This window comes from Peromyscus maniculatus, chromosome 2 (genome assembly GCF_049852395.1).
Source record: "Peromyscus maniculatus bairdii isolate BWxNUB_F1_BW_parent chromosome 2, HU_Pman_BW_mat_3.1, whole genome shotgun sequence".
Taxonomy (NCBI): domain Eukaryota; kingdom Metazoa; phylum Chordata; class Mammalia; order Rodentia; family Cricetidae; genus Peromyscus; species Peromyscus maniculatus.
The window spans coordinates 137,252,784-137,275,822 of NC_134853.1; the positions used below are offsets into that span (position 1 = coordinate 137,252,784).

General features: G+C 47.6%; 2 protein-coding genes across 22 annotated transcripts in view; both read right to left on the reverse strand.

Moving 5' to 3' along the window:
• Positions 1–962, reverse strand: part of Kdm4a (lysine demethylase 4A) — a 52,946-nt gene extending 51,984 nt beyond the window's left edge. Inside the window, exon 1 of one of the 2 annotated variants that reach the window (XM_006996136.4) lies at positions 808–962. The gene's annotated coding sequence lies outside the window, so the exon portion shown is untranslated. Of the gene's footprint in view, positions 1–520; positions 601–807 lie in introns of those variants that run through there. The other variant, XM_006996137.4, reaches the window with a different exon arrangement.
• A 20,390-nt stretch (positions 963–21,352) lies between these two features.
• Ptprf (protein tyrosine phosphatase receptor type F) overlaps positions 21,353–23,039 on the reverse strand; it is an 85,125-nt gene continuing 83,438 nt past the window's right edge. For all 20 annotated transcript variants that reach the window (XM_076564897.1, XM_042271744.2, XM_042271743.2 and 17 more), the window contains one exon: positions 21,353–23,006. In XM_076564897.1, the coding sequence (XP_076421012.1) occupies positions 22,938–23,006 (69 nt within the window). In that variant the 3' untranslated portion in view covers positions 21,353–22,937. The remainder of the gene's footprint in view (positions 23,007–23,039) is intronic.

Consider the following 23,039-nt stretch of genomic DNA (forward strand, 5'->3'; position numbering starts at 1 on the left):
GAACAATGCATGCCACAAAGTAGACACTCAGTAACTGCTGAATAACTCATTTTCTCTGCTCACTTTAGTGGATCCTCCCGTTTCTCTAACCCTAGGGTTCCCTCCCTGCAATATATTCCCTAGGGGAAATCTGGTCCGGGACACCTTCCCACTCGCAATTCAGCAACAAAGCAGAGTCCAGGACTCTAGAGCATCGGCTCCAGAGTGAAAACTCCGAATACTGATCCGGTCTCTGCCACTTTTTAACTACATGACCTTGGTCGTGTGAATAGGGTGGATGAGTCTCAGTTTCTCCATCTGCAAAATGGGGATCCCAAACCCCTGCCTTGCATGATCGATATGATTAATTCAGATGATGCAAGCGAAACCTAGACGCTAGGCCCGGTACTTAAGCACTCCATAAAGGCAGCTCTTGCAAACAGCGATCTGAAACTCCCACACTCTCCGCCCCCGCAGCCACCCCCGCCACATCCCTCCCAAAGCAGCCCGGGTTCCCAGTGTCCCGAAGCTCAACACTTACACACTGCCCCTCCCGGCCCCACCGCCTAGCCCTGGGAGGCCCGGCCGCAGGAAGAAGAAAATAAGGCCCGGTGGGCCCGCCCCCCTCTCCCGACGTCCATTGGCCACTAGAGATTGGAAAGAACCAATCACAGAACTCACTTTAGGAACTCCTTTTTCTATTGGTCGAGAGACATGTCGATCACTTAGCAGAGAAAGACCCACCCCGCCACCCTCCCCCACCGGAGATCACAATCACGGTTGTAGCAGCATCAAACCCAAAGGGATCCAAAGCCCGATGGCTCTCACCTAAAGCCTAAAGCCCTAACAGGGCTCAGGCTCGAATCCCGCTGCCGCCACTCGCCGGTCCCACTGTCTTTCTTGAGGGCAAAAGACAAAGCTCCGCCTCCTTTAAAGTCGGACTCTGCGCAGCCTCAAAGAGCCCCATAGCCTACCAATCCGAGGGTGACTTTAAGCCCTCACCCAGCCAATGAGCGCTCACTACAGCAGCTCAGCGTCTGGGACTTCGAGTCCGTTTAGCCTATGAGAGCCTGCTCGGGCTGTTGCCAGGAGAAAACGCTGAACCTCTCGGGACTGCGGCCACTGAGCATCAGAGCTGAATCCGGAGTTGGCCAATCAGAAGCTGACTCAGGCCTCCATAGCTAATCAGAGTGGAAAGAGGCGAGTACCCCGAAATGGGCCGGCCGCTTAAAAGGGGAAGGGCGAGCAGGTGGTTACCGGATGGTTCCAGCGAAAACGATAAGCCTGGGTTTTTTGTCTTTGGAGTAACCTCTTTGCCTAAGCTGTAACGGCGATGGAGGACCTCCGGGAAAGTTTCGAAAGTCAAGGAGTCCCGAGAACGTGACCAGCCTGTCCGGGTTTGTCCAGGACTCTGAGTTCTGAAAGTCCTGCGTTCTCAGAAGTCCCCACCAGCTGGCAAGGTGGAGCAGTTAGGGAGCTGCCCCAGGAGAAGGAGCCCTTGGGGGTCATTAGGACAGGACCTGAAGGATGATGTCCCTGGGGTTCTTAAAAAGCAGTTCCCCTTGAGCAAGGATTTGGGGTTATTAGCAGCTCTTTGGGCGAAAAGGGTGATTCTAGGAATCCCTAGAGGCGCTTTAGGAGGGCGAAGGGGATCCCTAGAAGCCATTAGGAGCAGTTCCTGGGAGTCGTGGGATGCCTTAAAGAGTTCCCAGATTGTCAAGGACGATGAGGAAAGAGATGTTAACAGGACACCCTTATAGATCAAATAAGGATGAGAATCACAGAGGCATAAAACATGAACAGAATTTCCGCCAGCACTGGAAAGAATTGTATTGTGCCTGAACTGCTTTCAAAACCAACTTCTTGCCAGGCGGTGGTGGTGCACACCTTTAATCCCAGCGCTTGGAAGGCAAAGGCAGGTGGATCTTTGTGAGTTCGGGGCCAGCCTGGTCTACAGAGCGAGTTCCGTGACAGACAGGGCTACACAAAGAAACCCTGTCTGGGGGGCGGGGAGGAAGAAAAGGAGGGAGAGAGAGAGAAGAGGAGAGGAGGGGAGGGGAGGGGAGGAGAGGAGAAGAGAAGACAAAAGAAAGGGAAGGAGGGAGGAAGAAAGGAAGGAAGGATGTCTCTGTCCAGAGAAAGGACTGAGAGAAGAACGGCACAAGCCTTATGATCTGAGGTCAACCGAGGAGGGAGAGAACCAACATCCACAAGTTCACAGGTTGCCCTCTGACTTTTGGGGATGTAGTGCCACAACCCCCACAAACACACACTCACTAAATAAATTTTTTTTTTTTTTAGAACAACTTCTCTGAGCTGGGCGGTGGTGGTGCAAAGCTACACAGAGAAACCCTGTCTCAAAAAAAAAAAAAAATCCAGGCATGGATGAGAAGTTGAATTTTTGTTTGTTTGTTTGTTTGTTTGTTTTTCTAGACAGGGTTTCTCTGTGTAGTTTTCGAGTGTGACCTAGAACTCGCTCTGTAGACCAGGCTAGCCTTGAACTCACAGAGATCCGCCTGGCTCTGTCTCCCGAGTGTTGGGATTAAAGGCGTGCGCCACCACTGCCCAGCCATGCCTGGATTTTAGCGGGAAGAAATTCAGGAGAGTTGAGATGGCAAGAGTTTACTAATGTTAACTAAAAGAAGATAACACATAGGCTGCTATAGGTCAATGAACTGGGCACGAATTTGGTGAAAAAGTTGTTTAAAAAAAAAAGAATTTGAGGTCAGCCTGGAATAGTGAGTTTCAGGACGGACAGAGTTACATAATAAGACACTTTCTCCAGAGAGGAAGAGAGACACACAGACACAGATATCTGAGCATAGTGGGACAGCCCTGCCAAACTCGGCATTTAAGGGTAGAGGCAGGAGGATCAGAGGTTCATAGCCTTGCATGGTAGTGCTTGCCTTTAATCTCAGCACTCAGGAAGTAGAGACAGGGCGATCTCTGTGGGTCTACATAGGGAATTTTAGGACAGCCAGAGCTACATAATAGAGACATCCTGTCTCTATTTAAAAAAAAAGAAAACCTCAAGGACATTCTTGGCTATATAGCAAATTCCAGGCCAACATGGGCTGTATCAGACTCTGTCTTGCCAGGCAGTGGTGGCACATGTCTTTCATCCCAGCACTCAGGAAGCCCAGGCAGGTGGATCTCTGTGAGTTCGAGGCCAGCCTGGTCTATGGAGTGAGTTCCAAGACAGCCAGGGCTACACAGAGAAACCCTGTCTTGAAAAACAAAACAAAGCAAAAAAGACTGTTTTAAAGAAGGAGAAGGAGGAGAAAGGAGACAGTAACTATCCCAAATACTTTAATTGAGTCTAAATTTTTTTCTAATTTTTAAAATTATATTTATTAGGTTAGACTCGGTGGCACATGCTTTTAATCCCAGCACTCAGGAGGCAGAGGCAGGTGAATCTCTGTGACTTCAGAGCAAGCTCCAGGTCAGCCAGGGTTAACTGTGAGACTCTCTCTTCAAAAGAATATGTTGATTTACTGGTTGGAGGGCAGTGCGTATTCATGCAGAAGTTAGAGGAGGACTTGCAGAAATCGGTTGCCTCCTCCTACCACGAGTCCTGGGTATTGAACCTGCTTGTCCATCCTGGCAGCAACCACCCTTACCAGCTAAGCCATCTGGCTAGCTCTTTTGTTGTTGTTGTTGTTGTTGTTGTTTTTTTAGGCTAGCCTTGAATTCTTGAATATAAGATTCTCCTGCCCCTCCTGCCTGGGGTTGGAGAGGTGGTTCAGTGGTTAGGAGCAGGAACTTCTTTCTCTAGCAGATAGACCCAAGAGCTCAGTTCCCAGCACCTCAGTCTAGTGGCTCACAACTGCCTCTAATTCCAGCTTGATGGGGCTATAGCTTCCCCTGGCAACGGCACTCACTTGTACATACATACACACACACACACACACACACACACACACACACATGCACACACACATATACATAATTTAAAATGATACATTTTAAAAATATAGCTACCAAAATACCTGATCTAATTTTGGAGCATGTCTACCCCTTCACTAAGAGCCTCCATCATCTCCAGTGCCTGTTTGCAGCTGATCTGAGCTCCCACCGCAGACTCTGTGCAGGATTGCCTCTCCTGGTTGTTTCCTGTAAATAGAGCCATACAGTGTTTGTTGGGTTGGTCCTTTGTGTCTGGCTTCTTTCACTGAGCATAATGTCTTTTGGAGAGTCACCCATGCTGCACTTGCATCCGTGTTTCCTTCCTTTCTGCTGCTGACTAGCATCCCATTGTGGTTTTGATTGACATCTGGATTGTCTCCACTTTGGGGCTGTTATGAATAGGGCTGCTATGAACATTTATGCACAAGCCTTTGTGTGAATGTCTGTTTGCATTTCTCTTGGGTAGATAACTAGGGTGGAATAATTGCTGGGTTGTATAGGAAATTTGTGTTTATCTTTTTAAGAAAAATGTTCATTCCCATTAACAATATATGAGGATTCCCATTTCTGCACACCCTTGCCAACATTTGATATTGTTTGTCTTTCTGATTATAACCATTCTAGTAGGCTTGAAGTAGTATCATGTTGTGGTCATCATTTGTATTTTCCTGATTACTAATGAAGTAGAGTGTTTTTTATGTGCCTATTAGCTGTGTTCATATTTACATGGGGGCATCATTCAGATCTTTTGTCTGATTTTGAATTGGGTTGTTGGAATTGTTATTATTGAGTTGTAAGAGTTCTTTGTATATTCTAGATTCAAGTTCTTTACCAGATGTAGACTTTATAAATATTGTCTCTGATTCTGTAGCTTGTCTTTTTCATCTTCTTTATGATGTCTCTTGAAGCATGTGACTTTGGGATATTGATGAGATTTCAGTTTATTAATTTATTTTAGGAATTGTGCTTTGACATTAACATGGACTTGGTTCTGGTTTACATTTGAAATCCATCCAAGAAGGGAGCATTTTCCTTGACCTCTACTGCACCCTGGTTCCAGCCATCTATAGCCTGAACAGGCTAACTACCATAGCGTCCTAAATGTCTTCTTCTGCCCTGGCCCCTTGCAGTCTGAGTGATTATTTCCTAGAAGCCAGATCCTGTTTCTCCTCTTCAAGCCATCAAAAGACATCCCAGATCCTTTTGGAGAAAAGCCAAGTTCCTTAAGGAGACTAGGACAACCCCCCCCCCCCCAGTATATCCTCCCCAGCTGTCTCCTCCAGTTCTCTGTTCCCTGGTGTGTGGCCTGCTTCCTCAGCTCCTTGAGGAAATGTCAGTGAAGTAAGTCCTCCTTGGCCACCACTAAATGCTTCTCTTTTCCACTTTAGTCCTGACGTATTGGAGAGGCTGAAGCAGAAGGATCACAAGTTCAAGATCGTTGGCTGCAGTGATTTTAGGGCCAACCTGGGTGACTCGGTGACTTACTGGGACCCTATAGCAAAATTAAAAAGTGATGGGGAGGGGCGCTTAGCCGTTCAGAGCACATACACACATGGAAGAAAACACTCATATTCGTAAAATAAAATAATTTTTTAAGTGAATTGGTGGCAAGATGGACCAGCAGGTATCAGTGGTTGTTGCCTGTCTAAAGATCTGAATCAATTACTGGGACCAAGATGGGAGAAGGAAAGAACCAATTTCTGCAAGTTGTCCTCTGACTTTCACACATGCACAGTGGCATGCACACACTCACGTAAGAACACATAATAAATAAATAAATGTTATTTTAGCATACCTTTAAGTCCAACCAGCACTTGGGAGACTTAGGAGGCAGAGGCAAGCAGAGCTCTGCGAATTCCAAGCTAGCCAGGGCTACATAGTGAGACCTTGTCTAAAAGAGAGGGGGAGGGGCACATGGTGATACATGCCTTTTAATCCCAGCACTTGGGAGGTAAAGGCAGGCAGATGCTCTACATATCCAGTTCTGGGCAGGACAATATAGTGAGACACTGTTTCAATCATTACTTAATTAAATAATTAAAAGTTAAGAAGTGAATACTGTCTGAGCGGTGGTGCCGCACGCCATTAATCCCAGCACTCGGGAGGCAGGGGCAGGTGAATCTCTGTGAGTTCGAGGCCAGCCTGGTCTACAGAGTGAGTTCCAGGATAGGCTCCAAAAGCTGCACAGAGAAACCCTGTCTGGAAAAAGAAAAAAAGAAGTGAATACTGACTGAAGGAAACACATACAGAAACCCACTGCCAAACATTAGGCGGAGCTCGGGGGATCCTGCAGAAGACAGAGAGGGAGGGAGGGTTATAGGAGCCAGAAGGGCCAAGGACACCACAAGAAAACCCACAGAATCAGGGGCTGGAGAGATGGCTCAGTGGTTAAGAGCACTGGTTGCTCTTCCAAAGGTCCTGAGTTCAGTTCCCAGCACCCACGTGGTGGCTCACAACCATCTGTAATGAGATCTGATGCCTTCTTCTGGTGTACCGGCATACTATATACATGGTAAATAAATAAATCTTTAAAAAAAAAAAAAAGAAAGAAAGAAAAAAAGAAAACCCACAGAATCAACTAACCTGGCCTCATAGGGGCTCACAGAGACTGAACCAACAACCAGGGAAGCTACATGGGACTGACCTAGAGCCTCTGCATATATGTTACAGGTGTGTAGCTAGGTCTTCTTGTGGGACTCCTAACAATGGGAGCAGGGACTGTCTCTGACTCTGTTACCTACTTTTGGGACCCTTTTCCTCATACTGGGTTGCCTAGTTCAGCCTTCATAAGAGGGGAGGTGCCCAGCCTTTCTGCAACTTGATACGCCATGTTTGGTTGATATCCGGGAGAGGCCTGCCCTTTCCTGGAGAGAAATGGAGGAAGAGTGGGGGGGGAGGGGCAGAGAGGAGGTGGGGGAGAAGGACTGGGAGGAGAGGAAGGAGGGGAAACAGCGGTATGTAAATTTTAAAAAAAGAGGAAAAATTGAATGCTGGGTGTGGTAGCACAACCTTTAATCCCAGCACTCGGGAGGCAGAGCCAGGCAGATCTCTATGAATTGGAAGCCAGCCTGATCTACAGAGCGAGAGCCAGGACAGGCACCAAAACTACACAGAGAAACCCTGTCTAGAAAAACAAAAACAACAACAACAAAAAAAACAACAACAAACAAACAAAAAAAAAACAAAACAAAAAAGCCTATCGAGTGAAGGAATGCTATTCTTTCTTTTTGCCTGCATAATGAACTGCAGATTTGGAAGTCAGCATTATTACTCAATACCCTCATTGTGTAACTGTGGGATTGTGGATGTCCTAATGACTTTGGCCTTGAGTCTGGTTCAGTCACACCAAACCCTTTCCTGTGGTGTTAGCTGCTGAAGTAAACCCTTTTTTGAGGCACTGTTAGAGGCTCAGGACACAAGAATCATAAGCACCAGGAACTCTGATACAGCCTCACCTGTTCAGCCAGTTCCCTGGGCCAGGGAGCTTCGGCAGTCAGCCCAGTCACCTAAATGAGGGGAGAAGCTGCCCTGAACTTCACCTTGCAGATGAGGGCTGGTGCTGGAGGCTGGCAGAGAAGAGCAGCTTGTCCTTGAGAAGTGGACTTGACAGGTGGATATGAGTCTTTCCTTTAACTTACTTATTTTTATTATATGTGTATTGGTGTTTTGCCATGGGTGTTGGGTCCCCTAGAACTGCAGTTAACAGATAGCTGTGAGCTGCCATGTGAGTGCTGTGGATTGAACCCGGGTCCTCCAGGAGAGCTGAGTGCCCTTAACCACTGAGCCATCTCTCCAGTCCGTGAGTCCTTTCTTAACTGTGGGAGCTGGGAAGTCATTCTGGGAGCTGAGGAAGGTGTGTGCTCACTGTGGGAGCTGGGAGACTGGCTCTGAGGAGGCGGACGGAGATTCTGAGCACTCAAATCTAACACAGTTCTGACAACTGATTTCTCTCCTACTTGAAGGCCAGATGAGCCTGACTCCTTTATCCATTTAGCAAACGTGGGCTGCTTTGGGTCAGGCTCTAAGCTGGGAGGTGAGCAAGTCTTGGTTCTGGCTCCAAGTCCACAGTAGAGTAGAGACAGAGAAGCCAAGCAATAATTATCATGCCAGTTTGAATTTCATTTGTGCCCTGCAGCCTGGATAATTTCCTTGGTATTTTTCCACGTGCTAATGTTTGATCAGCTGAAGAAGCAAGGATAATAATTTTTAACACGGTGCTATGGTCGCTGGACTAACAACACAGCCAGTTATGAGACTAGTCTGGTAGGACGGGGAAGGGTTTACGGGACTCAGAAGGACTTGACCTTGCATAAGGCATGCCAGGAAAGAGCATACAATGGCGCCAGGAAGAGCAAACGACACGTGCAAGCAGAGCACCATGCTCTTCTACCTCAGATGCTCATCAGAAAAAGTGCGCGTCAAAGGTGTACACACTAGAAAACTTTGAGACAGATTGGGACATCATCCCTGGACCATTGCTAATATTTTTTGGTGCACATCCTTGTCAGCCTGTCTCTCATTTTAATGCTCATACAAATGCCATAAGGAACTGACAGAATGCAAGTTCTGAGTCAGCAGGTCTGTGGCAGAATCCAAGATTCTGCATTTAAGAGTACCCAGGAGATATCGATCCTATATATGCAGCTATCTCTAATTTGGATTGTTTCCAGTTTTTCAGTAGTGTGACTGTTGCTGCAGTGTTTAAATTATTTGTCTGTGTCCCTTATGTGAATTCCTAAATAAGTATAGCTGTGTCAATGATGAAGCACTTTACATTTTTCTTCTTCTTTAATTTTTATGTATGGGTATTTTGTCTGAATAAATGCCTGGCGCCTGCAGAGGCCAGAAGAGGGCGCTGGATCCCTTGGAACTGGAGTTGTAGCTGGTTCCGAGCTACCTAACCCAGCACTAGGAACAGAACAGGAGTCCTCTAGAGCAGCAAGAGCTCTTGACTACTGAGCCATCTCTCCAGTCTTATCTTTTATATAGTTGACTTTTTAAAATATTTTTATTATTTGAAAAATCCATACATACACACAATGTATTTTGATCAAAGTCAATCCCAACTCTCTTCTCCTATTTGGCTGGGTTTTTGTTTTTGTTTTTGCTTTGTTTTAATGAGGTTTCATGTAGCCCAGGCTGGGCTTAAACTTACTATATGTAACTCAGAGTGGTCATGAACACCTAATCTTCCTGCCTCTATGTCCCAAATACTAGGATTACAGACATGTGCTGTGTGACACTATTCCTGGAGAAGACACGAACAAATGTCTCCTCACCACAGACAGGGAACTAACAACAGACCAAAGTGTGGATACCACCCAAGTCCAACCTAGTAAACCAAACAGTTTTATTGGGGTTACTTCTAGGAATGTGGGTGAAGGGTTACTAGGAACAAAAATGACTCAATGACAGCTGCGTCACTAAAACCCCACCCCAGTATGCGTGATGGCTCACAGAAGCTATGACCTGGAGTGCAGTGCGCAGCCTTCAAGCCGCTCAACAAGCTGGAAAGTATCTTTTCAAGGCAGCTGGAGACACAAGAATAACAATTTTCTCTGTGAGTTCGAGGCCAGCCTGGACTACAGCATGAGTTCCAGGAAAGGTGCAAAGCTACACAGAGAAACCCTGTCTCAAGAAAAAAGAAAAAAAAAGAAGAACAATTTTCACGCAGTGCTGTGGTCCCTGGACCAACAGCACAGGGTCTCAGAGTATCTCCTAGCAGTCCTTACTGCTTATATTCACAGGGAGGGAGAGGACTGCTGCTGTGTCTGGTCGGTTTCGGGGACTTCCTAAAGTGTTGAGAGGTTCCCCAAAGGACTGACTTTTTTTTCACCTCCCTTTCATATAGCCTTAGTCAGCTGGCTGTGATGGCAAAAGCCTTTAATCCCAGCACCTGAAGGCAGAGGCAGGTGGATCTCTGAGTTTGAGGCCGGCCTGGTCTACAAAGTGAGTTCCAGGACAGCCAGGGCTACACAGAGAAACCCTGTCTCAGAAAACAACAACAAAAGAATATCTTTAGTCTTTTTTTTTTAACGTTGATTTTATTTTTTTGTGTATGAGTTTTTACCTGCATATATGTAATGTGCATCACATGTGTACGTGGTGTCCTCAGAGGTTAGAAGAGGGTGTCAGACCTCTTGGAACTGGAGTTTTAGATGATTGAGCCACTACGTGGCTGTTGGGAACTGAACCTGAGTCCCCTACAAAAGCACCAGGTGCTCCGAACTGCGGAGCCATCTCTCCAGTCCTGGGACAGCCTTAGGCATGATGAGCTTTGGAAGATTTTGTTGTTGTTTTGTTTTGGTTGACAGACAGGGTCTCACTATGTAGTACTATGAAGCTCTGGCTGTCCTGGAACTTACTACCTTGTTACACCAAGCTGGCCTTGAACTCACAGAGATTCACCTGCCTCTGCCTCCCAGGTGCTGGGATTGAAGGCGTGGGCCACCACCCACTGCTTGGATGGAATGTTTTATCTGGAAGGAACTTGTTAGAAAACAGCACGTATAACACTATGCCTGGCTAAAAATACTTTGCAGTTCCAACTGAAACTTTCTGCCCCGATGAGTACTGAGGATGGGATGGCATTTAGGGCCCCACACATGCTAGGGAAGTTCTCTACCACTGAGCTGTATATCCAGGATGCCTTTTTATTTGTTATAGAATCCCATGTTTCCCACACTGGCTTGGAACTTACTGTGTAGCTGAAGACTAGCTTGAATTGCTGATTTTCCCATCTCCATAAGAGAAGTATCAGGAGGGCCAAGATTACACTCCACCTGGTCATGTGGTGTCAGGGATTGAACTCAGGGCCTTGAGCATGCTAGGTAAGCACTCAACAACTGAGCTACATCCTCAGTGCCCAATATGACTCTTGATAAATATTGCAAAATTTTCTCTAAAGTGGTAGAATCAGTCTATATCTCCACTAGCAACATGTTTCCAATTCCCTACATTGATATTGATGTATGACTTTGGCTAATTTGTTTTTTTTTGTTTTGTTTTGTTTTTCCTATTTGATAGTCAAACACCAGCACCTTATTCTTGTTTGAATTTGCATTCCTTGGACAACTTAGTGAGGCTGAGAACCTCTCATGTTGTGATGAGACTTTGTGTATCTGCTTTTGAAATTGCCCGTTTGTCCCCATGTCCATTTTTCCTCTCAGGGTATTTGCTTTTGCCCCTATTGATTTGAAAGAATCTTTCGCTATTAGGTCAGGATTTAACCCCCTCCCTCCTTTTCTTTTCCCCAGACAAGATCTCACGATCTAGTCCTGGCTGGCCAGGAACTCACTCTGTAACCCAAGCTGGCCTCAGACTCACAGAGATCTGCCGGCCTCTGCCTCCAGGGCTCTGAGATTAAAGGCGTGCGCCACTAGCAAGCTCTTTTTTCTTTTTCTTTTTTTAAAGAAATTGAAAGCTTAGTGCTGTTGTTTGTGATTTATTGATTTTTGTTTTGTTTTGCTTTTTTGTTTGTTTTTCGAGACAGGGTTTCTCTGTGTAACTTTGCGCCTTTCCTGGATCTTGTTCTGTAGACCAGGCTGGCCTCAAACTCACAAAAATCCTCCTGCCTCTGCCTCCCGAGTGCTGGGATTACAGACGTGCGCCGCCGCCACCACCACCGCCTGGCTTTTTTTGTTTTTTTGAGACAGGGTTTCTCTGTGTAGCTTTGGAGCCTGTCCTGGATCTTACTTTGTAGATTAGGCTAGCCTCGAACTCACAGAGATCCGCCTGCCTCTGCCTCTGGAGTGCTGGGATTAAAGGAGTGCACCACCACCGCCCGCCTCTTAGTATTTCTTTTGCTGTGATAAAACACCAGGACCAAAAGAAAAAGATTCATTCCATCTTAGGCCTTATAGTTCATCACCCAAAAACGTCAGGGCAGGAACTCAAGGCAGGAACCTGGTGGCAGGAACTGAAGCAGAGACCATGAAGAAATGCTGCTTATTTTGGTTGCTCCCAATAACGTTTTCAGCCTGCTTTCTTAAATACCCAAGACCTCTTGCCCAGGGATGGCACTGCCCACTATGGGCTCGGCCATCCCACATAAAAATCACCTGTTAAGAAAATATCCACCGGGCAGTGGTGGTGCACACCTTTAATCCCAGCACTCGGGAGGCAGAGGCAGGCGGATCTCCGTGAGTTCAAGGCTAGCCTGGCCTACAGAGTAAGTTCCAGGGCAGCCAGTTTCACAGAGAAACCTGTCTCGAAAAACCAAAAAAAAAAAAAAAAAAAAGAAAGAAAGAAAAAAAAAAAAGAAAATATTCAACAGGCTTGCCCACGGGACAATCTTACAAAGGCATTTTCTCAATTATGGCTCTCTCTCTCTTTCTAGATATGTCTAGGTTTGGGTCAAGTCGGCATAAAACAACCAGCACACGTCTATTCTTCAGATGTGTTCCTGCCACATATACATAGGATAAACATCTGTTAAGAAAAGTGAGCGAGGAAAGCCTGGAGGTTTGATTCAGAGTGCTTGTCCAGCAGGAGGGATGCCCAGGGTTTGATTCCCAGAACCTCATAAGCACTATAAATTGGGTATGATAGTGCAGTCCTGTAACCTCTGGACTCTTGAGATTGAGATAGAAGGATCAAAAGTTCAAGGTCATCTTCAGCTACACAGAAAGTTTGAGACCAGCCTGGGCTACATGAGGGAGACCCTGTCTCTTAAAGAAAGAAAAGGAGGTTGGTAATGCTGGAAAGATGGGTCAGCGGGTAAGAGCACTTGATCTTGCAGAGGACCCGGGTTTGATTCCCAGCACCTCACACAGCAGCTCACAACAGTCCGTAACACCAGTTTTAGAGATCCAGCTCTCTTTTGACCTGCTCAGGCACCGGACATGCATGGAGAACATAGATATACATTCAAGCAAAAGACTCATACACATAAAATAAGCTGGGTGGTGGTACATTCCTTTAATCCCAGCACTTGGGAGGCAGAGGCAGGTGGATCTCTGAAGCTGAAGCTAGCCTGGTCTACAGAGTGAGTTCTAGGACAGCCAGAGCTACACAGAGAAACCCTGTCTAGAAAAGTAAAAAAAAAAAACAACCAAAACAAAACAAAACTTCATACACACAAATGAAGAAATATAAAAAAGTAAAAAGATGGGGCTGGAGAGATGGCTCAGTGGTCAAGAGCACTGGCTGCTCTTCCAGAGGACCCGGGTTCAATTCTCAGCACCCACATGACAGCTCACAACTGTCTATAACTCCAGTTCCAGGGGATCTGACACATTCACACCAATGCACATGAAATACACTTAAGAAAAGAAAAGAAACCCCCAGCAATACCTTACCTCAAAATAAAATAAAATAAAATAAAATAAAATAAAATAAAATATAGTAGGTAATAATTGAGAATTTCCCCTAAATGATCCAATGTTCATTTAGAAGAAAAACAAGGACTAATCAAAATAACTTGGAAAAAAATAAAAATATAGTGATTGTGAACTAGCTGTGTAATAAAGCAAGACAAAAGTTCAGTGCCTGGTCCTGGCTGCGTGGGCGAGGATGGAAAGACTCTGTGTCCCAGCAGTACACTCTGTCCACTTGGCATGTGGAGTTCTTTTTATTTATTTATTTATTTAAAAAGATTTAGTTATTTATTATGTATACAGTGTTCTGTCTGCACGTATCCCTACAGTCCAGAAGAGGGCACCAGATCTCATTACAGGTGGTTGTGAGCCACCATGTGGTTACTGGGAATTGAACTCAGGACCTCTGGAAGAGCCACCAGTGCTCTTAACCACTGAGGCATTTCTCCAGCCCGTGAAGCTCTTTAGACATTGTCTCAAGGAGTTCAGGCTCGCCTTGAAATGGCTATGCAACCAAGGATTACCCTGATCCTGATCTCCTTAGCTCCACCTCCTGAGTGCTAGGATTAGAGCTGTGTTCCACCATAGCCAGCTCTGATGTGATATATATATGTACACACACACACACACACACACACACACACACACACACACACACACGTGCGCGGGGAGAGGGGGAAGGGGGGGGGGACGACTCACTATGCAGCTCTGACTGTCCTGGAACTCACTATGTAGACCACACTGGCCTTGAACTCATACAGATCCACCTGCCTGCCTCTGTCTCAAGTGCTGGGATTAAAGGCCTTTATGTGACTTCTTAAAAGAATGCACTACAGATCTGTGCAGGGGAGCAGTGTGGCACTTCGCACCAGTAATCCTACCACTCAGGTGACTGGCTCCAATTCTAGGTCCTCTGAGCTACTTAAGGAACACCAGCCCAGGAAGACATCATAAGCAAACGAGAGCAGGGTGTGGTGCATCCCTGTCATCCCAGCACTCGGGAGGCTGGGGCAGGAGGATCAGCTGGAATTCAAAGCCAGCCTAGAATATCATGTGCATGGCATGCATGGGAAGGAAGCAGTCCTGGATTTGTGGTATCTGCTGGACAGTGAAGGTCATTTGGGGCTGTGGTGTTGGCAGCGCCTCAAAAGCAAACAAAATAACCAAAAACTTAAGGCTTAGGTGGGGATATAACTAGGTAGGTAGAGTACTTGTCTAGCATGCACAAAGCCCCTGGGTTTGCTCCCCAATACTGGGCATAATGGCTCATGGCTGTAAATGAAACGCTTTAGAGGTGGATGCAGGCAGACCTGAAGTTCAAGGTAATCCTTGACTACATGGTATATGGAGTTCAATGCCAGTCTGGGATGTAGCATATCCTGACTGAAAAACCAAACCAAACCAACAAACAAAACAGTTCTGGGAAAAAGTATGTCCTGGTAATTATTTAAGTACAGGCCTATGCTAAACATACAGGTATAGCACAGGCCTATAATCCCAGCTACTCACTTGCCTAGGCAACGTGGCAGGTTCAAGGCCAATCTGGACAGCTATTAACACCCTGTCTAAAAAATAAAGGAGGTTTAATTCGGTGGTAGAGCGCTTACCTTGTACACACAAGGTCCTGGGTTCAATCCTGAGTACACTTTCCTATAACAACATTAGAAGCTCATATAACCATACAAAACAATATTTTTATCCTTTTAAATTGTATTATGATTTTATATTAATATAAAATTATTACCTTTGGGGGGCATTGAGACAGAGTTTCATTATGCACCCTCAGCTGGCCTGGAGCTTAGCATGTAGACCAGTTTGGCCTTAAGTTAACAGAGATCCACTTATCTCTGCCCCTGGAGTGCTGGAATTAAAGGTGTGTGGCACCATGCCCAGCCTGGTCCTTTATATTTTTTGTTAATTAATTAATTTGTATTTTATATGTGTGGGTGTTTTACCAGCCAGCATGTCTGTAAACCCCGTGCATGCCTGGTGCTGTTGGGGGTTAGGAGAGGGCATTAGAATCCCTGGAACTAGAGTAACATGCAGTTGTGATCTGCCGTGTGGGTGCTGGGAATAGAACGCTGGTCCTCAGGAAGAGCAGCCAGTGCTCTTAAGCACCGAGCCATATCTGCAGCCCCTCCAAAGTAGTTTTTAAAATGATTTATTTATTATGTGTTTTGCCTGCATGTACGTGGGAGGGTGTAGGATCCCCTGGAACTGGAGTTACAGTTGTGAGCTGCCATGTGGGTGCTGGGAATTGAACCTGGGTCCTCGGGAAGAGCAGCCTGTGCTCTAAACTACTGAACTATTCCCCAACCCCCCTCCAAAGTATTTTAGAAAATGAGAATCTGGGATGGTGAGATGGCTCAGCGGGTAAAGCATTTGCCATGCAAACCCTGAGGACCTGAGTTTGATCCCTGGAACTCAAGTACAGGTGGGAGACCAGCTCCCCCAAGTTGTGACCAGCTCCCCCAAGTTGTCCTCTGACATCTGCAGCTGTGGCTTCTATGCCATATATATATATATATATATATATATAGTAAACAAGCAAAAATTTAAGGTGACATATGGTGGTGTGTACCTTTAATCCCAGCACTTGGGAGGTAGACACAGGCAGATCTCTGAGTTCACGGCTAGCCTGGTCTACATAGCAAATTCTAGGCCAGCCAAGGCTACATAGTAAAACCCTGGCAAAAAAATTAAAAAAAAAAAAAATCTGCAGCAAATTCTTTTTGTAAAGAATCTGGAGTGAGAAAACTCACTTTTGAGTGTGAGTACAAAAGATATTCTCAGGCATGCAAGCATTGGAAAGTTTACAGTCCTGTGTGGAAACCTATGAGGGCGAATGCTCACCGAAGGGAATTAGTGTAAGAGGACCAGCATCCCTGAGCAACAGTGGAGGCTGAGTGCAGTCCGAAGACCATCCGACGGAAGGCTTGTTTGGAATGGGTGCTCAAAGCCGCATGGTGGTGGCGCACGCCTTTAATCTCAACACTGGGGAGGCGGGGACAGGCGGATCTCTGAGTTCGAGACCAGCCTGGTCTAAAAAGCGAGTTTCAGAACAGCCCAAACTACACAGAGAAACCCTGTCTCAAGAAAGAAAAAGAAAAAAGAGAGAGAGAGAGAGAGAGAGAGAGAGAGAGAGAGATGTATGCTTGAAACATACAATTAAAATGCTATTTACTGGCTTTTAGTTTTTTAGAATGAGAGACTTCGTTGTATTAACGGAACAGAAAGTGCTATAAACACCAACACCGTGAGATCACAGGGGAGGGAAAGGTAGTGAGGGGGGAGGGAGACAGGCACACTGACTTCCTCAGCCTCCCTGAGGTAATCAACAGGGACCATCCACAGGTGATCAATCAGCAAACAGAGGCTTAACTAGCACGTTTAAAGCCATGCAGGGAGCGCAAGGCGAATTAAAACTAGTCATGTATCTTACAGAATCAGGAGGTGGGAGGAAGGTGGAGGCAAGGGGTCAAGTAAATTTGCTAAACCTGTCCCATTTATAGCCACGGAGCCAACAGACATTAATCTGCTAAGGACACATGAAGTCGACCGTCCGACGAGCTGGACCCTTCAAGACGGAGCTGGTGCAGCAGCCGAGAGAGAGAACCCTTGCCTGGCGGGTGTGTGCACGCGCACCCTCTCAGGTGTGCAGGAGGACTCTGCACTACTGCAGGCCTGTTCTCCTCGAGAGTCAAAAGAGAACATCAGATCTCCTGAAACTGAATCGACGGATGGGTATAAGCCACCGTGTGGGCATGGGAACTGAACCTGGGCCGTCTGGAAGAGCAGCAAATGCCCTCAACTGCTGAACCATTTCTCTCCACCCTGGGTACTCATCTCAAAAGTGGCTGGCAAACTCTTCTGTAGTGCCCAAGTGTCCCCTCCAATCCAGTCTAATGATTAATCTGCACGGTCCCCTTGACTGGCTCAAGAGGCACATTTCTGGGTGCATTTTCAGACAAGATTAACTGGAAGGGAAGACACACCCTGAATGTGGAGATCTGGACTGAACGAAGGGAGGAAGGCGAGAGCTGGCAGCAGCCCCTCTATTTTGTGGCCCACCATGACAATCTGCGCTGCCCTACCCAGAAGAAATCTTTCCTTCCTTGGTTCATTCATTCTTCCTTTCCTTTTAAAGTTTGTGTGTTGGTGTGTTGTGGTGATGTGTTGCGTGTGTGTATGTAGAGCAGGTATGTTGGACGTGTAGGTGTGTGGGTTCATGTGTGTACATGTAAAGGTCATCAAATACAGTCTTCTAACACTCCGCCTCATTACTCGGTGACAGGGTCTCTCACTAAAGCCATCTGGGCGAGGCTGGTTGACTAGAGAGCTCTGGAGGTCTGCCTAGAGTGACAGACATCCACAGCCATGCCTGACTTTTTTATAAGTGGATACTGGGAATTTGAACTCGGGTCCTCATGACTGGACCATCTTACCCATGATCCATCTTCACCCGCCCTTGGGTTGAGGCATTTAGGTAACAGGATAGGAAAGTAGCTAATATGCCATCTTTCAATGAAGGCTGCCTGGTTCTCTCCTACTGTACCACCATGGCACTTCCCACCTTCTGACACATTACAAATACGTTTATTCATTAATTTCCATGTGCACCCTCTGTCTCCTGAAGAACACACGCCTCTAGGCAGCATCTGTGGGGTTCACTGATGTGTTTACTCTGAACCCTTGAATGGTGACTGCCACATGGCCAGTTCTCATTAGCTCCTGGAGAAGTGGAGGAACGTAACATTCTAAGAGATAAAATGAGCATAATAGGAGCAACCTTATAGCTTGTTGTGAGGATTACATGAAACAATAGACCAGATATCCGGCATAGTGGGACCATCTCGCCTCATTTAGAATAGTTACTGCTGCCTTCTGAAGGAAGTATTTTCAGCTGAGACCTAAAAAATTGAAGAGTGTAGGCTGGAGAGATGGCTCAGAGGTTAAGAGCACCGACTGCTCTTCCAGAGGTCCTGAGTTCAATTCCCAGCACCCACATGGTGGCTCACAACCATCTGCAATGAGATCTGGCACCCTCTTCTGTATACATAATAAATAAATAAATCTTTAAAAAAAAATTAAAAAAAAAAAATTGAAGAGTGTAGCCAGGCGGTGGTGGCGCGCGCCTTTAATCCCAGCACTCAGGAGGCAGAGCCAGGTGAATTTCTGTTGAGTTTGAGGCCAGCCTGGGCTACAGATCAAGATCCAGGACAGGCTCCCAAACTACACAGAGAAACCTGTCTCAGGGGTAAAAAAAAAAAGAAAGAAGATTGCTTGGAGTTGGGTTGGGGAGGGGTGGGGGTGGGGGTGGGGGAAGGGTGGGGGGTATCGTGATCCACATATATTATGTGGAAAAAAATGTTTTCAATTAAAATGAAATAAGAGTTATCCAGGTAGAGAGTAGGGAGAATGCTTGTAGAAAGGTCTGGAGTTGAAAGAATGATAAAGTAAAAATCTCTGAGAACTGGTTTGGGGCTAGAATAGTTTGCCTAGGACACACAAGGCCCCGGTTCCATCTCTAACACTGCAAACACAAACAAAAAACTGATTGTGTCGTGGTTGGGGAACAGGGTAAAGGGAGAAGATTAGGCCATGGAGACCAGATCCTCTAGGCCTGGAAAACCAGGGAGTTAAGGCTGATCCTGATGGCTGGCTGGGTCTCTTTAGTCAGAGCCGCCGCCACCGCCGCCCGTGTGAAGGGCCCTTCTGGTGTTGTGTTGCAGATGAGTTGGCTGGGATGGGGCTGCAAACAGGCCGATCACGTAGAAGGCATGCAGGAGTCCGAGTGGAAAAGGATGGCTTCGAGTTGGGCATGGTGGCTCATGGCTGTAATCCCAGTGCTCAGGAGGCTGAGGCAAGAGTACTACCTGAATGTGGAGCTAGCCTGAGCTATATAGGGTGAGTGCGAGTCTTGTCTCAAGCTGGAGGCCCTAGTGAATGGCTTGGAACACAGGTGTGAGAGGCCACGTGGGCGGGGTTTGGTGGTGGAAAGAGGGGTACAGGAAGGAGAGATGCCTGATTAGAAAACCTAGTGTCTGCGATGGGAGACCTAAGAGGGCCAGGCCTGAAGGCAGGCATGGCCTATGAGGGCAGGAGAGGCATGCTGCTCTGTTGGTCAAGTGCTTGCCTAGAATCCACGAAGTCAGAGATGCCCATCTTCCTGTAATCTCAGCACTTATGAGGCAGAGGCAGGAGGATCAGAAATTCATCCCAAACTATGATTTTGAGGTCAGTCTGGACTATGAGGTAATGCCTTTAAAAAAAAAAATGGCTGGGCATAGTGACACATACCTTTAATCCCAGCATTCGGAGGCAAAGGCAGGCAGATCTGAGTTTGAGGCCAGCCTGGGCTACAGAGTGAGTTCCAGGGCAGTCCAGCCAAAGCTATATAGTAAGACCACATCTCAAAAAGAAAACCAACCAACCAACCGAGCAGGGAGGAGCAGCTACTGTTGGGGATGGACCAAGACTTCCAAACAGGCACCCGGTGGGGAGGGTCCCATCTCCGGTGCTTAACCTGCCACTTGGTCTCTTTGGTGGAAGCTCTTAAGAGCCAAGGATCCCCTGATGTGTGGGGAGCCCCCCGTGGTTTTGGTCTGTAAAGCTCTTAGTGCTGAGGCCACCTGGGGCAGGTCTGAATACTGGCATTTCTCAAGAGTAGGCCTGGTATTTACTCTTCCCCTGACACTGTTTCACGGCTCAGTCTTTGATTTACCAACTAATTATTCAAGTTTCATTCATTCCATCAGACATCATGGCATGATGGCTGCCCTTCTCTGGACAAATACAGATAGGTCAGGCACTAAACTGGGTGTGCGGGATACCAAGGAGGGACTGATTTCAGGCCTAGGTCACTCAGCCCCCAGGAGACCGCTGCTAATCCTGGAATATGCAGCGGGCCTCCACCCTGCTGACCCAGGACAGTACACGGCAGGGCATCTGCAGGCACATCTGCATCCCTCTCTTACACCGTCAATTCAATGATCTGGCTCCACCCATCCCCTCGGCAGCCCGTGTCTCCCCACCTGGTCACACTGCACTTCTCAGAATGTCACACTTGCTGTGGCTTAGTTCTCTGAGCCGAGGCACAGGTCATTCCCTCCATTAGGAACCCTCCACCCTTTGCAACTAACCTCACCTCTACTCACTCCCTAAAACCACCGAATCCGGCTGTCGCCTCCTCCAGGTCTTCCTCAGAGCCAGGTGCCACCTCAGGGCACCCCAGCAAGTCTGTGAGGGCTTTCTGCTGTGTGCAACTTAGGTTATTTCTCTTCTCCATTGTTTTCAAGTCTCTTACTGCAGACAAGAGACTAAGAGTTCCCTGGGTCTGAGGTCAGGCAGGACCTTTTGATGGCTGCGGGCAGGGCTCAGTGAATCTACACTAGGTTCCCAAGCCCGGAGGGTCTTGCTGTTTGTCTGATATCCACATGTTAAAAATGACAAGATGTCTCACCAATCAATTTCCACATGGCCATTTCCTAAGTCCACAGGGTTATCCCATTCCTTAGCGTTCTGGTGGAAGCTCCACCTCAGCCCCTGGCACCCAACAACCAAGAACCTGGAATGTTCTGGTGAAGGTCTACCTTAACTCCCCTCCCCCATCTCTCTCCACAAACCCATCCCCTCAAAGCCTACCAAAAGGCACTCCCTGGGGCTCCAGAGTACTAAAGGCCTGGTAGCCATATTTTCCATGTGACCCTTCCGTGACTCTTCCCCTGCCTTCCCAAGGGTCACCTAGGATTGCTTTGCTCATTAAACCTGGATTTATTAATTTGGTTTGATTGGCTTACTACATGTCAGCAACATCGGCGGTGGCGGGAACCCAGCAACCCAGGATTTAAACCTGATCTTAGAACACAGGAGAAGATGAAGAAGGTGATGAGGAGCGAGGCTTCACAGCCTCCATTTGGCGATACACAGCATCACATGGGCAAGGGACAAAGGTCATGAGGGCCCTGGGCGCTCTTCCCAGCTGCAGCTCAGGCTAGCCCTCAGTGGTTCGGTCTTCCATTCAGGTAGCCATGGCAGGAGCCTCTGTCACAAGCATTCAGGATGGCCACGTTGTCCTCTCAGAACCCACCCAAGCCACCAAGTTAGACACCACACACTAAGTCAGAAGGAGCTGAGGCAGAGGCCCGGTGTGTAAGAAATCTGATTATTCAAATTTATTACCATCAAGAAGTATGCAATGATGCTGTAGTTTTTCTTAACAAATAGAAAACAGACTGTGTACAACAGTGAACTTCTACAGCACTAGCATCCACAAGGTAAAAATGAATGTTTCATCCAACACCACCAACCCTGGATTGTTGATCTCCACTTAGCCTAGCTAGATCTGGGGACGTCTGCGTCAAGAGTCCCTAGGCTACAACAGCTATGCACCCTTCCCCGCCCCCACTTACCTATCTAGATAGTGCTGCCCAGAGGAAGAGGCCCTCTCCCTGCCCCTCAGCAAGCTGAGATAATAAGACCGAGTATAGTACCATGGATACAAGTCCAGTAGTCTTGCCACATTGGTTTACGAGGGCAACTTGGAGTGGAAAAGGAGCGAGTCTTGCGGGATCTGAAGACAGCTGCAAACCAGGAGAGAAATCATCTGGCCCCTGCTGAGGACAGACATGTGCTACCAGGCCCACTGGCCTAGACCTGGAGGGCCAGCCACGCCCCCGCTTGGCCCTGAGGTGTGTGGGGCGTGGCACGAGCCCTCACCTGTGCCATTCACGTACCGAGGTGGCCAGAACCCACAGCCTACAAACACCTGCCACACTGCAATGCTGGGGATGATAGCGAGACTCTGTGGGCCCATGGCGAGCCCCAGGCACATTGAGTTGCCTCCCACTTCGGGATTTGAAGTAGAGGCCAGGGGATGAATCTTTCTTTTTTTTTTTAAAAAAAATTTATTTTTGTGGTTTTCTAAATTTTTGTTTTTTGAACCTCTGCAAACACAATGGTGATGGGGAAGGCTTGCCAGGCTCCCCCAGACGCGTCTGTGGCTGTGGGCTATGAATGTTAAATGCACACTGGGGATGTGGTTCCTATCGCCTCCCCGCCCACCACTGTCTGTGGGGCCTAAAAAAAGGCTCTCGAGGAAAAACAAAACCTAAAACAAAACAACAACAGAAAATGTGTTTCCCTGCATTTGGCTGGAATAGGATCTCTGAAAGGCTGGAGGCCGGCGTGGTGCTGCCTCCAAGGCCACAGCTGACCCTAGGGCCCTAGCTCCGCACAAGGAAGGAAGGCGTAGTGCCACCCTCCAGCGTTAAGTCGTACAAGAAAGGATCCAACGTGAACTCAAAAAGGAAATCAAAATAAGCCCCAACTCCCACAGCAGCCCATCTGCAGTGACAGATTTGCAAAAGGAAAGTTGGAGGGAGGAGGCTAGGATCCCTCAGTCTACCCCGCCTAATGTATTAAAAAGTGGAGGCTTTGCCCCTCCCCCACCCCATGAGAAGCATGAGCTGAACAGAGAGCTTGAAGCGGGGGCTCCACTTGGGCCCGGTGGACGAGGGCCCCGAGCCAGGCTGCCAGTCCGCCTACTCCGCCCAGGTGTCCCGGGCTCTCTGACTGGTGTGGCGATGTTCCCGAAATGCTGTGATCCCAGTGGGCTGTGCTCTGCGGGCAACAGCGTCCGTGCAGGAGGGCTGGACGATGGTCGGTATGGCTCAGAGGAGCTGGGTCTCCCCCCGGAGCCCCTCAGGGGAGCAGCGGAGGAGAGGGGGGCAGCGGTTACGTTGCATAGTGGTCAAAGCTGCCGAGGTATTCCAGGGCCGCACGGTAGCACAGCTGGTATTGGTCCTGCGAAGACAAGGGGGCTGGGCGGTCAGTGCG